Source organism: Triticum dicoccoides, chromosome 2B (genome assembly GCF_002162155.2).
Source record: "Triticum dicoccoides isolate Atlit2015 ecotype Zavitan chromosome 2B, WEW_v2.0, whole genome shotgun sequence".
NCBI lineage: Eukaryota > Viridiplantae > Streptophyta > Magnoliopsida > Poales > Poaceae > Triticum > Triticum dicoccoides.
The window spans coordinates 140691987-140708187 of NC_041383.1; the positions used below are offsets into that span (position 1 = coordinate 140691987).

General features: G+C 48.0%; 1 protein-coding gene across 1 annotated transcript in view; it reads right to left on the reverse strand.

Moving 5' to 3' along the window:
- Positions 1-10460: 10460 nt before the first annotated feature.
- Positions 10461-16201, reverse strand: part of LOC119360679 (thioredoxin reductase NTRC-like) — a 6516-nt gene continuing 775 nt past the window's right edge. Inside the window, exons 2-11 of the mRNA XM_037626212.1 lie at positions 16057-16197; positions 15658-15871; positions 15468-15573; positions 14788-15053; positions 13982-14261; positions 13538-13645; positions 12982-13068; positions 12791-12895; positions 11450-11580; positions 10461-10785 (exon numbers count right to left, since the gene is read on the reverse strand). Of these exons, the coding sequence (XP_037482109.1) occupies positions 10725-10785; positions 11450-11580; positions 12791-12895; positions 12982-13068; positions 13538-13645; positions 13982-14261; positions 14788-15053; positions 15468-15573; positions 15658-15871; positions 16057-16197 (1499 nt within the window). The 3' untranslated portion in view covers positions 10461-10724. The remainder of the gene's footprint in view (positions 10786-11449; positions 11581-12790; positions 12896-12981; positions 13069-13537; positions 13646-13981; positions 14262-14787; positions 15054-15467; positions 15574-15657; positions 15872-16056; positions 16198-16201) is intronic.

The following is a 16201-nucleotide window of genomic DNA, read 5'->3' on the forward strand; positions in this document are numbered from 1 at the left end:
TTCTTGGGCTTTGCTGCTCCAACAGCAAAAGGAAAGCGTACAATGTCTGATCGATTCTGGACATGCATGGTCGCTTAGTTAGCAAAGTCGACTTATTTACAATACAGAGTAGCTCACAAATCTTAATACAACCTGTGTCAACTTAATTAGCCACTGAAATACAACAAAGAGGTTTATTTATGTAAGCTAGGCTAACTTAATCAAACATACTCCTACTACGTAGCTCAACTTCAATAGCAGATTGTAGGACCTCCATGTATCAATTTCCCTGAGTATATATAAATTGATGGCAACAAAGATTTGGCTTAGACTGTTCTGCTCATTGCTTGGCTGCAAAGGGTGACTTGTTGTATTTAGAGCATGCTATTGCTTGCATATAACCAGATTTTGCATATCATTGTTTCTTCTGTTTCCAGTTTTACTGATTGGAGTATGTTTTTGGTTGAGGGGAGAACTGCACTGTAGTAGTACTGATGGAGCTGAGAAAGAGAGTGGTTCATTCTGAAACTCAACTAGCAACAGGCAAATATTGTATTCCCTGAGTAAATCCTTTTCTGAGCTAAAATATATTTTCTTGTTGATTGAAGAATATCATATTCCCTGATTAAATCCCTGGGGAGTGATAATTTTTCCTATGTTCATAGTGTGAGATTGATCCAGATTGAATGTTATGCATATCTTAAACATAGGAGTGTTAGACATAAAGCATGTCCAGCAGAACCTTTAGTGCATCTTTGCTCTTGTTCATTTAGTTTCAGCAAACAAATATTGCGAAGCATGACATGGCCTTTGTGAGCTCCTTTGTATAAAATGAAATGCAAGGTTGCTGATACTGTAACCCAGATCACACAGATCAATTTTTTTCAATTTATGCAACTGTAAGAGTACCAACCAGATTACACAAATCATTTTTTCTTCAGAAGTGTGTCATAATTTCCCTGTCCTAATTGTTGTTTTGATTCAGAAGTGATGATTTGCTACAACCAGTGCATGCATGCCTTTTTTCTTCTTCATTTTTAGTAAAGTGCTCTGTTCTGGGTCATGGACTTTGTGCCATGGACCAGTGCATGCATGCTGCTGCTGCTGCTGTACTACTTGTCAAGTGATGCTGCTGCTGCTATCTGCGAGTTGCTGCTGCTAGTTGTGATTTTGTCAAGTGATGCTGCTGCTACTTGTGATCTTCTAAAATGACCCCTTTCTCCTGAAACATTGATTAATTTCCGTTTTGGTTGAGAAATGGGGCACTCCAAGGTCAAGAAAATTAGCAAAGGTCATGCCCAATTTTCTTGACCTAGAAGGTGCCCGATTCTCAACCGAAATAAAAATTAATTTGCTTTAGTGGTTGGATTAGTTTAGTATTTTTTTCACACACTCAGACACCCTTGCTTGCCATGTGTGTGAGAGAGATAGTGAGAGGAGACAAGAAGAAGGGGGTTAGGAAGATGTTGCCTGCTCATCAAAGCTAACTATCTCCCCCTTTTCACCCCTTTTCCTTTGTCTTTTGTGGGTTGCAAGGAAGCTACTGTCTTAGCTAGCTTAGCTTGTGCACAAATCCCAGTGTTACAATCTAGAAAATTAGCCTGCAAAGATGAGGTCCCATGCTGGCTGTACCACTGCATCATGCAACAGTGCCTTCAAGATCCAAGGCAATATCACAAACATCATAGGCAATTTGACCAAACTCACAACCTTGTATCTTTGCAGCAACCAACTTTCTAGACACACCCCTCAAGAACTAGGTTACCCTGAGAACGTGGACTTGGACCTTAGCAACAACACACTAACAGGTTCTATCCCAAAACACCTAGGCAATATCACAAACATCTCTCAATTGTTCCTTGACAATAACCAACTTTTTGGCGACATTCCTCGAGAATTAGGTTATTTGGTCAACTTAGAGATCTTGTTCCTTGACAATAACCAACTTTTTTACCAAACTTTGTTTCTATTTAGAGAGAAACATGGCCCACAACGATGAGGCCGGGGGTTCGGGCGGCAAGGCATTCTGGGAGCTGTCCCAGGAGATGGAGGAACAACCTCACTTGTATGAGGCCGCCGCCTTCCCCACCGATCCTGAGACCACTGATGGTGCCGCCGAGGATGACCACACTGATGCCACCACTGATGGTGCCGCCGAGGATGCCACCACTGATGATGGCGGCGCCCGCACAGATGGCAGCCAACCGAAGAGGCAACGGAAGGACCGGCGCCCGATCGTGCTCCTCACCCTCAAGGAGGAAGTTACTGAAGTGGACTCCAACGGGAATCCAACGGCGCCCGAACGAATAGTCAAGGGGTACTCGCTTCAGCTCGGGTGCATTGTCCGGAGCACCGTCTCGATCAACACCGAGAACCTGAGGCATCCTGACCGAGGGAATTTGCGCCACCTCCTCTTCACGAAGCTGCACGAACGATACAAGTTCCCCGCTGAATTTGCAAACACAAGCCTCAAAGGGAATAAAGTGAACAATGCTGCCCTGACGAAGATGAGCAAGGCCCTGTCTACTTGGAAAAGCAATGTGAAGAGAATGATCGAGAAAGGTGAGAGTTATCAGAAGATCAAGGAGAAAAATCCTTCGATCACCGAAGATGACTACAACGACTTCAAGATCAATTGCTCGAGCACCGCAAGCTCCCAATCAAGTGAGTGGGGGAAACAAATGCGGGAGCTGAACATAGGGGAACACACACTCGGTCCCGGCGGTTACAGAGTGGCGGAGCCTATATGGGACAAGGAGGAGGCGGACCGTGCCGAGCAAGGCCTACCGCCCCTCTTCGATAAATACGGTGATAAGCAGACCAGGAACTTTGTCAGGGCCCGGTACAAGAAGGACCTGAAAACAAAGGAGCTTACCACGGATCCGAAGACCAGGCAGCTTGAGCTTGTTCTGGTAAGGAATACACCCCCGCGTAATTAGCTCCATATGGTTGCATTCTAATTAATGAAGCCAAATTTCTAAATGGTTCACATTCCTTCCGCAGGCGACTGAAAGCAGTAGCGCGGGGTCGACTAAGAGCAACCCTTGGGACACCACTCTAAATAGGGGGTTGAATGTAATGAAGAACAAGGATAAGCTCAGTAAGCCGACGTTAGCTGGTCGTGTGGCCGGCAAAGACTTGTCGACAAAATGGGGGTCATACTATACCGCTGGTGTGCGGAAGGAGAAAAAGACCAGCTCGGAAAGCTAGGCGCGAGAGGTTCAAGAACTCAAGGCACAGGTGGCGCGGATTCCGGAGATTGTCCAAGAGCAAGTGGAACAACGACTCGGAGCGACGATCACCGCCCTTGTGCCTACCTTGATCTCGGGGTTGAGTGCGTGGATTGCGGGCGGCCAACAGGGGCCGCCCCCGATTCCTAGCTTCACGGCCAGCAACTCGCATAATGCGATGTCGGGGCCATTGGTGCCTCTGGCGGAGGCGACATTGGTGTCTCCGACGCCGGCACGGGAGCTTAATGCACCCGGGTGTACGCCGGCCGGCACCTCTGCAGCAAGCGGCACCTCCGTCAACTACACGCCCGCCGTTGGCGGTGCGTCGACATTAGCCGAGCTCGACGCCATCATCATGGTAACTAATTAAGCCTCTCTCGGCCGAGGACTTCATCTCCTTGCCTTTGACTGGGCATCCCTGACGCCCTACATGTTTTCGCAGGGCGCCGTCGACGTTCCGTGCACTCTCCTCCACTTCGTGAACAACGAGTTGGTCGATGTCGCCAAGGGCAAAATCGTTCAACCGGGCAACCCCTTGTTCCACGGTACCCAGATGCCACCCAACTTGTTTAGGGTTCAACTGGTTCGGGTGCTGCTAGGCTGCGACGACTTGTTACCTCCGATTCGACCCGTCGGGGCCGACGATGAAGACGTGATGACCCTTAGCGCCTGCCTGAGCTGGCCCCTGCTTTGGCCGAAGAGCCAGATTCGTTTGGGGGCGGGGGACACCACCCCAAAGACAACACCGCCAGTCGTGCCGGCGCCAAGTCGGCCCCATGGCAAGACCGCCGTAACGATGCCGGACATCCCTATGCCACTGGATCCAAACATGCATATGGCACAGGATCAGAACGACGACGACGACGACGATGATACATTTGGCAACGTCGATCAGTACTTTGCCGATCATGGGTACGATGGCGACTTCATGGGGCCTCCTTCTCAAGAACCAAACCCAACAAAAGACGTGTGTGATCTAGCTGGTACCGCGGAGAAGCCAAGTTGCAACAGGCGCCGTCTGACGTTCAGCTCTCAGGAGACGCCTCCAGCTGCCGACTTCACCGAGCCTCAGATAGGCGAGGTGCGAAATATTATCAGCCCCAACACACTCAAGAAGGCGGTCTATGAGCAGAACTCGGTCCCATTACAGGAGAAGAAGAAGGCACACAAAAGAAAGACTAAGAAGGGTGCGAGCCAGCCGGCACCGAGTACGATCCGTGCTCAGGACGGGCCACCTTCACCGCAGGATATCTCGAGGAGGGTGCATATGGCGGGTAGGGTGATGCTACCGACAAATATGCTCAATGCTGCAACCGGTGCTATGCGGAGTCTGCATGACAGTGTTCTTTCTTTGGAGAAGCGGCGTCTCAGGGAGAAGGATGTGGCATACCCAGTTTTCGCGGCCAAGGTGCCAGAGGGCAAGGGCTTTGTGGATAACTCCATCGGGCGTACGATCGTCCTGTGTTTTGATGACATCCATGCTATGTTGAACCTTCATCCGCTGCACTACACCTTCGTTCGGCTATTTTCGCTGAGTATGGAGATGCGGATCATTCGCGACAAGACCCCGGACATCGTGATAGTCGACCCCTTCTACATGCGTGCCAAGATCTTGGGCAGCGCTGGGGACCGGCAAGTCGCGAGTTCTTACCTCGAAGGCGTCATTCTGGCAAACCAAGATAAGGATAACTTCCTTGTGCCTTACTTTCCCGAGTAAGTCCTCCCCTCAACCGGCCCGTAACATATGAATTCTTACATTTCGATCGTTTTTCTTTTAACATTCCGTGTTTTCTGCAGTGACACACGTTGCACGCTCATCCTCCTAAGCCCCAAATATTCCATGGCCACGTATTTCGACCCGGACCGTCAGTCGAACGTAGACTACACAAATGTCAAGAAGGTTCTTGATGATGTTCTCCCCGGCTACGCCAAATCTGGAGGCACCTTCACCAGGCCTATTCGTAAGTACGGCAAGCACGTGTTCTCCCACAATACGACGTTCTGCTGCGTCAAGCAGCCGCCTGGCGGTCAGAAGGGTGCCTACTACGCCATCCATCACATGCGGGCGATCGTACGGGACCATCATCAACTTCTGCTACCGAGTAAACTCAAAGATTGGGCCGCGAGCGTGTCGGCAATCCAGGACGCGGACCTCCGACAAGAATTCTTTCGCATCCAGTCAGAGTTTGCGGAAATCATCCATCAAGATGTCCTTCGTACCTCAGGGCAGTTCTACCTCAGAAATCAACCGTCCAACAGTGACATCGACACAATGCTACAAATGCAGGCTGACAACGACCGTTATTTCATGACTCCCACGATAGACGGCGGCTTCATCCACGCTCCGGTCCCTTGAGTCGAGTCGAAAGCAGTGATGCTGTGTCTAGTTCTGAAACATCGATTGGCTCATGTTGTAATTAAATTTTAATGAACTTGTAGTATGTCTCTTTGGTTTCGAGAGTCGTTCAACTTAGATGTAATCGATGCTATTAATGTCTTGCTTTTCTCTTCCGATCGCTCTGTTGCATACTTATATATTGCTTATGTATTGTCTGTGAATTGGTACTAACGTTTCGTTTGGCTAGTGCATAGCCATGCCGACGTATGTCGTGTACAAGGGTAAGGTTCCCGGAGTCTACGATGACTGGGAGGAGTGTCGGAGACAGGTTCACCGATTCAGCGATAACAGTTACAAAGGGTACACCACTAGGGCCGAGGCCGAATCTAGATACGCCCGCTATCTAGCGGGAGAGGGGAGGGAGCGTTGGAGGAACCGGATGAAGACGAGTTTCATCGTGATGATGCTCATCGTGATGACCGCAGCTCTCTTCTATGTGATGGTAGTTTAGATGATCGATATCGACTTGTAATGTGAAGACAAACTCGCTACTCGCGGTCTCGAGACTTGTAATATAATGTTCTATCTTTGTTCGGTCTTTTCAATTCGGAGACTAATATGATGAATTGTATTCGGAGACTAATATGATGAATTGTATTCAAAGACTAATCTTCTATTGTATTCGATGAATCTGTTGTTGATGTGTGCTGTCTATATTTTGTCAAATTATAGATTTTGTAACCTGTGCAAAAACAGAAAATAAAAAAATAAAAAAACTAATATTCATACTAATGGCGCATCACATGACAGTGCGCCATTAGTATGACAAAGCATACTAATGGCGCATCACTGGTAAGTGCGCCATTAATATGCCATGGTTACTAATGGCGCATCCAGCGGTGGTGCGCCATTAGTATGCCAAAGCACCTGGATATACATGGCCCCTGGGAGGCATACTAATGGCGCACCCTGGCCTATACTAATGGCGCACCCGCGGTGCGCCATTAGTATACCAGATACTAATGGCGCACCAGGTGGTGCGTCATTAGTAAAAATTACTAATGGCGTGCTGTTAATGGCGCACCACAGATGCGTCATTAATGGCCATACTAGGTGCGCCATTAGTAGGGGTTTTTCTAGTAGTGCATGAATAAAGACAATTATCATGAACAAGGAAATATAATAATTATCCTTTTATTATTGCCTCTAGGACATATTTCCAACACAATGCAGGGTACATTTGGGGCTCCAAGGCACCTATCAAGGTTAAGATCTTTGGCTGACTCCTCTACCGTGACAAGCTTAGCACGATGGCGAACTTACATAGTAAGATCATCACCGCGGGGGCGTCTTATCCTCGCTGCATCATCCCTTTGGAGGACGCAACACATCTCGCCCTTCTCTGCCCATGCGCGGCTTAGGTTTGGTCCTGCTTGGGCCTTCAGATCCCTCTCGCCATCGACCTCATCTGGGATACTCCGACTCCGGTTGGCCTCGACATCAGCACTTGGCCTACCATCGCCCTCGCCATCCTCTGGGAGCTGTGGGACTCCAGGAACGCTTGTGTCTGCACTCCCTCTAGATATTATTAGGAACATCATCTCACATTTTATGCTTTGGGCCTTTAGATTTAAGAACCCAGTTAGTAGGGAGGCTGCCGTGTCTTGGCGTCTGTACGTATCCTCTTGTTGTAATCCTTTTATGTAATGTGCAACTTGCCCTTGGTTTTTGAGTAATATATTCAGGTGGGGACCCTCTCCCCCCAGGTGATTGTTCAGAAAAAAACAAAGAGAGAGTTGGGCGGGCCAGAGAGCACAAAAATTTCAAATACGCGGTGTGCCTCTGTCGCCGGGGGTGGCGACTGGCGGCTGCTCCTCTTCTTGGTGGTGCACCGCGATGACCTGTGATGTGAGCTTAGTTGGGCTGATGCGTCTATGCCAAACAGTTCTGGATTGGGTTTGGTGTAACTTTTTTTGCTTCAACATTGGGTCATGGCCTGATCGGCCTTGTTGTAGCTCCGCCAGCATCGAAGGGTAAAGGGACTCAACAGGTTTAGGAATGAGTTTGGATTCCACAATAGCCATATGAGAGGTAATCTCATAATTTCTTAAAAGATGTGAGCCCAAGCAAATTCCATCTCTATAACCAAAATAAACTCATGAACGAAATTATTTCAATCACAAACGCATGAGGGCGAGCCAAGCACACAAGCGCGGATGGGCAAAATGTGGTCTTTACACCCCTCTGCAAAAGCAGGAGCGGACCCAATTTCTTTTATAGTGGGGGCACTTCTTACACCAAATCTGAATTTCCGAAGTAAATTCAGTAAAATACAAGCAAACTTTGCTAATCTTTTAAAAATTGAGTGGGGGCATAGGCCCCCACTGGCCTCTATGTAGGTCCGGCTTGGAGAATGATCAAGACTTGGCTTGGTTTGGAGGCTCTCGCTCTATCTTGCTGGCTGGACAAGAGAAGCGTCAAGACTTGGTGGAACAACATGGCAGGCCACAACACTGCAAATCAAAAGGTCATGACTTTCCTCACCATGCTTGTCAACTCAACAATTTTGGACGAACAAAATGCTTATTTCAAAAAGTCCAAATTGCCGCATTACATATAGAGGCCATCAAGGAGGAGGCTCGGATTTGGACGCCGTGAGGGCTAGGCATTTGAGAAATATCATGCTAGGAGGGTGAGTTTTTTGTATTTCAAAACATGCCACACTCATCTTTTTTGAGAAAGCTCTATAAACTCTTTTTTTAATTATAATGAATGAGGTAAATCTTTTGACTTCGCTTTTAAAGAAATGCATCAATAGAACGGCCCATTTGGTAGATGGCATTCCATTTCATTTGGTTCCTCAACTAAACATGCCATTAAAGAATGACAACAGCTCAAAGATCAGATGCTGCGAGTTGAGGGCATCTCCAGCCGCGCCCCCAAGAAGGCCTCCCCAGGCGATTTTTTCGCGCCGGCGCCGAAAAAACGGCCCAGTCGCGCCCCCAGGAGCCCGATTTTCGCCGGCTTGGGCCGAAAACAGCGCCGGCGGACCCAGCCCGAACCCGGCGCGCTGGGGGGCACTCGGGGGCGCCGGGCGAACTTTTTTGGCGCGAAGAAACCGCGGGCCCGACGCGTCAGCGACCGGGTTACTTCTCGGCCCTTCGTCGTCCTCATCGCCTCATTTCCCGCGGCGAATCAATGCCAAAGCTGCCGCGCTGCCGCGCCGGTCAGCCTGCGCCATTGATGCTTCACGGGCGGCGCAGTGAAGGCCGGACGACGCGCGTCCCTCGCCCTCGCCTCGCCCGCCACGCGTACGCACGGTGCCACGCGTGTGGGCGGCGCGTCGGCCTATATATGCCGCGCCCCGGCGCACTCGGTCGTCACACTTCCCCTCCGCCGTCGCTCCTTCCCCTCCGCCGTCGCTCCTTCCTCCCTCTCCTCTCCTCCTTTTCGCCGCCTTCCAATGGCCGAACGTTTCCCAGGCGACGGCGCGGCGGCGAACGGCTTCGGCCGCCGCCATCTCCATGAAGACGAGGCTCGCCTCCTTTACGAGGCCGAGTACCCGGTCCCGCCGGACATGCGGGTGCCCGGGGCGTGGAGGATCAGCGCGGGCGGCGTGCCGGTGCCCCCGGTACCCTCCGGCGCGGTGCGGCGCGCGGAGATCGCCCGCATCCGCTCGAACCTGCCGCCTGCGGCGAGGGAGGCGCCACGGTACGCCCCCGACAGCCCGCTGTGGGAGCCCTACTTCCGCCGCCGTCACGCCCAGCAGCTCGAGGCCACCAACGGCGTCGTGCCCTCCGGCAGGCAAAACTCCGCCGGCCGGCGTCGATGGTGGGGCGTGCCAGGGCGCACGCTGGACGCCGTCCTCGAGTACATCGAGGGCGGCAACACGCCGCGCCTCGACTACCCCGCTCCCCCTTCCTTTTCACGCCGCCGGGGAAGCTCCTGGACCCCGAGGCGCATGGAGACCGGGGGGTCCTCCTCTTCGTCCGGCGGCTCGCCCTGCCTCCGCCCCGTCAAGCCGGAGCCCCAGGACACGCCTGTGGCCGCGCGCACCCGCAGCTCCGGCGTCCGTATCGGCGCCCCGTCAAGCCGGAGCCCCGCCGGCCGTTTTGTCCTCGTCGAGCCTAAGCCGGAGCCCGGCCTCGTCGAGCCCAAGAAGGAGCCCGGCCTCCCCGCGGAGTACGAGGAGATAGCCCGGCGCGGCTTCTCCGACGAGGACGCCATGCGGTGGGCGCGGGAGGACTACCTCCGCGAGGAGACGGTCCGGCAGTGCCGGGCCCTGAAGGAGATCGCCGCCCGCAAGCGCGGGCGCGAGGACGAGCACGGCGTCGTGATCCTCGACAGCGACGACGACGACGCCCCCGGACCTTCCAACCCGCCGCGCCAACCGGGGGAGGGGTGCAGCAGGGACGGCGGAGGTTTAGGCGGGGGCGGCAGCGGCGACGACGATGACGACGACGGCGGCGGCGACTACACGCGGTTCTACAGCCTCCTCGGCATGTAGACGCGTTGGGCGGGCGGCGAGGGAGACGGCGGGAGTAGCCCGCCGGTTTTTTTTTTGTAAAATATGTTTAAGTTTGAACGAACTCGCCGAAATTTGCTATGAATTTGCGCCGTGTTTGTGCCGTGTTTAAATTTTTTAAAATACCGTGGGCGCCGTGTTTAAATTTTTTAAAATACCGTGGGCGCCGCGACTGGGGGGCGCCCCCAGTGCGCAGTTAGCGCCGGTGCGCCCCCAGGGGCGATTTTTTGCCCCTCCTGGGGGGCCAACGGCTGGAGATGCCCTGAGGAGGGGATAGGAGGGGGCAGGGGAAAGACAGAGAGCACCATATGGATGAATAGACATGAAACGGCTGTCAATAGCGGTGCCCTTAAAGTTGTGTTGACAGCAATAGATTGCATATGATCTGTACTGAGTAAAGACATAAAGAGGTATGCACATTGTTGAGATGATCATGAGCAAGGGGTCAACAAGATGTTATATTGTACAACAAAGAATATATTTTGGATTCAATAAGGGCGGTCGGTTAATTTCCTATGGCATCGGATTGCACCAGGCTCATCTGATAATTTGACCAAAAATTGCCCACCAGCGTGGCTTCTAAATATAGTCAATATATGTGTAAATGGAGGCCATTACACTTCAAAACCCTGGAACGAACAATGAGCTCAGCTCATTTGTTCGACTCGATGAACTCCCGGTATTCCTTCTTCATCTTCACACCAGAGAAAGTCCTGCATTTCCAAGATTAAGGTATATCAGAAGGGTGGGCCTGCTATGACACCATATAAAGTAGGCAAGACAGGGGTTCTGCAAGCTGCCCAAGAGATGTTCGACATATTTGGGAGAAATTCCGGGTGCATGGTAGAAGCTTTGTTAACCCGGAACAACACTACCCATATGTCACGATTAAGATGTGTACTTGCAAAGAGAGCACACTTATCCTGCCAACTGTCCTATTTAACATCGTCAAAATGGCATTCATGAAAGAAGATGGACAAAGTGTTGACCACTGATCTATCTCTATGTGTACGTACAACATGCCCGTCATTCATGTGTTTTGGCCTCATTTACAGGATGATGACATCTCAACTTAAGCCTGTGGTTGGATATAAAAAATTGTTAACTGTGGAATATGTAATTCCAGCAGAGCCCGTCCATTGAAAATGAAGTGAGCATGGTGGTCACTGCTTAATTTGGTTTATTACTACCAAAAGGATAAGTACAAAACTGGAATTATGTAAAGGTACAAAAGTGGTTGCCGTCATAGAGCAAGAAGGTTCACTAAGAACAATAAAATACTCATATTTCAGCTAACCCAATGTTTAGGTAAGTTGTGTTTTAGGTTGCGGCCGTAGTTTAGTAGAAAAACTAGCAAGACCAATCTAAGAAGCAAACCTGATCATTTCTTTGTTTTTGAAGAACTGGACACACGGTGTTCCCATTATGCCTGCAGCTTCTGCTATTTCAGGGTCCTCCTCGATGTCAATTTCAACAAAATGAACGTATTCGTCGTATTCATCTATAACCTGTAAGAAATATCATTTTCACAAGGATGAGATATCATTATCAGCAAGCAACAAAAATAACATATAATTGCACGAGAACTTTTTTTTGAAGCTGTACCAAATTGTGAACTTATGTACTCCCTCCGTTCACAAATATAAGATGTTCTAACTTTTTTTCTGAATCAGATGTATAGACACGTTTTAGTGTGTTTGTTCAGTCCTTTCAGTCCGTATGTAGTCCATATATCAGCAAGGGTGTTGCAGTTGAAGTGCCGCACCCAATGGTAGTCGAGCAGCTACCAGATTAAACTCTTACCACCGAAGTGGTAAATTCATAGTTCTTACAAGGTTACCGCTGTGATGACGCGTGTATCACCAAGCATAGAGAAGGGTGCTATCTTGAATAGGGGATTCTCATGAAATTAAAAATAGACAAGGTGATCAAATCACATCCATGCATTGTCAAATTGCTGGCATAGAACAGTCCATCAGCTATCAGGTGGTGTGGTTCAGACCACCTAATGCATTTCAAATGGTAACATCTGTACCCAGTGTCTTAGACATATACCTAGGGCCCTAACAAAAATATACTCCAATGTAATGTGTGGACTACCATTGTTTAGCAGTGTGTGTTGAAAACAAGATGAGATTTAGAAATTAACCGATGCATGTGTGGAGGGTCAATTTTAATCGAGTGGGTGATATTTATGACTGGAATGCATACTGGCACCTTCAACTGATGCAGTTCTTATCGACTTCCATCTTCATAAATGCCACAATGCAATGCAGACATCATGAGCATATGCCCACTCAATTCATTTGGTGTGTTTCAATCATATATTGTTCTTTGTTGGATTGAGTTTATCTTCAATAAGGATTTTATTTCTAGAACAGACGATTGAGCTCCGGCATGCTCTAGCAGATCCAAATGTAAACTATCAGGCTACTGGCTTGGCTTGTCGCTATGGATGTTCAGTCGTCAAAGGAAACCACAGCATAAAGTAAATTTATTTCTAGAATTAAGGTAGATGTGAAGAAGATGTTAAGATACATTTTGTATAACTAGATTTAAGGTTGCTGACAAGTAATTTTATTTAAGTACTCCCTCCGTTCCTATTTACTCGTCGTAGTTTTAGTTCAAATTTTAACTAAAACCAAGACGAGTAAATCGGAACGGAGGGAGTAGATGTTAAGATGTTCAAAGTTCAATTACAAAAATTCAAGAACTAACCTTGTTCAAAATTGGTTTTAAGGTTCTGCAGGGACCACATGTTGGAGAAGTATATAGAACCAAAATGAGCCTTGGACTTCCATGGTATAACTTGCGGAGTGCATACTGCAAAGATAGCAAAGCTCAGGATCAAATTTGACATGAACACTTACGTTTATATGAGGCACACTAAGGATATATATGTTTGGCACCTGTCCCTTGTGCTTTGTGTGAGTAATGTCGAAGCCCATCTCGACATCTTTGCCTTCAATCTCCTTCTTTTTTTCTTCACGAACAGGCTGAAATTTAATCAAGTAGAACAAAGAGTTGTAACATAAGTTTGATTGGTTGTTACAGAAGATAAGCCCCAAAACATATGAAGGTGCATTAAGTATGCATACACTAATGATCTCTAGTAGCTCAGGTTTTATCCACTCACAAGGTCACAAATTCTTATTCAGAACATATCAACTCACAGTTTCACATCGCTACAGCTTATGATATGAAAGTCTAAACTCCAAATTTTATACACGAAAGAATAATCGAATGTGCCTGCATAGCATGCTAATATATGGAAACTAGGAAGCTTAATTAGAATGGACAAAATTTATCACAAATTACTGCAACACCCATGATAATGAAGACCAGTGATATTCATAGGGTAAGAGACAGTTTTCATTGAGACAATGACGACCAATCAAAATGAAGCTGGCAAATGCACATGGATCAATTGCGCTAAACAAATACATTTTGCATGAAAAATAATACCTGGTGAAATTCAACAAGAAGATCATTGGAGACTAAGTATCTTTCAACTGACAAAGCAGCTATACATCCAGATCCAGCTGCAGTAACGGCTTGCCTCCATTCATGATCCTGCAGGTGAAGATGTGTGAAAACAGAAAAAGTTCATGATAACGGGCTGAAATAATAAATAGAATATCTGAATATCTATGTTTCATGGATAGGTATCGAATGATGAGTGGGTACAAGTCTTCTGTCTTAGACAACAAATTATATTGCCTTTCACTGCGGAATTTTCCAAACAGTAGAGGCAGGGTCATCAAGAGATGATGTGCTAGCATGCTACAGGATTAACGTGGTGAGGTGACAGCACACATGAACTGCAACAGGATTAAGTCCTTGTTTCTTCAAGCGTCACACTTTACAATCATGAAGAAGTTTCAGACATTCAATGAAGGATGGAGTTACCTGCACATCACCAGCAGCAAATACGCCATCAACTGAAGTTTTTGCTGTCCCTTCATCAACCAAAATATATCCAGAACTATCAAGTTCAATTTGACCTTGTAGCAGCTGACTGTTTGGAGTATGTCCTATCCCATAAAATAGACCTTTCACTTCAAGAACTTTTTCCTCTCCCGTATCGATTCTCCTCAACTGAATACCGGACATCTGTCCTTTCGTATTGCCGACAACATCCACAGCTTCTGTATTGAAATGTACTGTTATGTTGGGGTTGTTGAGTACTCTGAAACATTCGCCATAATCAACCTGTTAACCAAACATCCAGGCAATTGAAATTTTACTTCATTAATATATCATGCAACTGAAGAGGAGCTAACATCCTTTAAAGAACTTAACAATTTCATCTACAGACAAGTTCCAAAAAAATTACAGCCCTCGAGTTCTATGGACCTCTGGCAATATTGTGATTTTGAGTATCTAAACTTATTGCAGTATTAACGAAGACCAATTGTGCCGCTATAACCAACATTTTAAAGTGGAAGCTCAGCATATTACCATGCAACTAAATGCCATCATCGAATGGTGAATGAGTTCACGTTATTTACAATAGATGAGAGGTGGAAAAATAATCGTGCATTCCTTTTACAGTTGTTTAAGTTGTCAAGTATCAACTGATGCTAACACTGAAAATAAGTGAAATCTTGGCAATCCATGGACCGAAGATTTACATGAACAGGTAAGACTATTTTGATATTTATCACAGTAAAGGATATAATTTTATAGGGAAAAAAACTTAGAGAATGCCTTACCGGTCCTGCATAGCTTTGGATGCTCGTAGTTGGTCTCTTCGAACAAGTAAATGAACATGGCACGCATATTTTGTCAAATATATTGCTTCCTCGGTAGCTGTATCACCCCCTCCAACGACCGCGAGAACTTGACCCTTGTACAGTGGTGATGCTCCATCACATATTGCACATGCGCTGATACCTCTACTCCAAAATTCTTCTTCACGAGGTAATCGAAGTCGCTTCGCAGTAGCTCCAGTTGCAATGATTACACTATGGGATTTCACCTATATATATGTCACTAAAATTAGTGCAGCAAAAAATATGTGCAAAATAATTCACGTGCACTATAAATTAATAACAGGTGGTTTGCCATCAACATACATATACAAAGAAAAATTACAGCACAACTAAGAGTCAAGTCATAATCGTAGAGCAAAAGAGTAGACAAAGACCTAAATAAGTAAAGCACATAGAATTCTGCACTGGTTCAGAGCTCACATTATTTACTCTACACTTTCCACTAGCTCTGCTTTGTTACTTTTCAATTTAAAACGGATCCTGGTTTTGACTAACATCACAGTAATAGTAACCATTGAATGTTCACAAAATTCACATGCAACACTACCTTGTTACGAGAGGCAAGTTCAGAGTCCAAAATATGTTATGGCGCACCAAGAGGAAGAACACAAAGTGCTTACCTCTCGGTCACTGCTACGGATAACAAATGGCCTACTCTTCACATCTATAAATTCAACATCTTCTTGGTGAAGCTCTGCACCCCACCGCTCCGCCTGCTTCCGCATTCTGGCATAAATCACGACCCCAGGATGATATAAGTAAGCAAACACAACGTTTACCAATTCAATACAGATAGTGGGGCACTCTTACTTGTCCATGAGATCAGGCCCAGTGATGCCGTCGGGGAACCCAGGGAAATTCTCCACCTCGGTGGTGGTCATCAGCTGGCCTCCGGGAACACCGCCCACCTGGTAGCCTTCGAAGACGACGGGTTTCAGGTTGGCCCGGGCGGCGTAAATGGCCGCTGTGTACCCTGCCGGGCCGGAGCCGATGATCACCAGGTTCTCCACCCCCCTGCCAGGATCTGCAACCACGAGAAAACAATCACCCACTGTTCCACTTCACCACAGGGCGTCTTCAGCTCCACATACAGTATCGGATAATAGCAAAAAAACTGACAGTACGCAGGTCTACAGACTACAGAGTCAGGGCAGCCCCAAATCTAAAATCTGGACAGACGGAAGGAACAGGGGACTGAGAGCGGCGCACCTGACGGAGGAGAGGAGGCGGGGGCCTCCTCGTCGACCGCGTCGGCGGCGGGGGCGGCGGTGGCGCGCAGGGCCTTGGACTTGGGTGCGCGAGAACAGGAGGCGGCGGGGAGGGGGCGGCACGAGGACGGGGCCGCCCTGCCTCG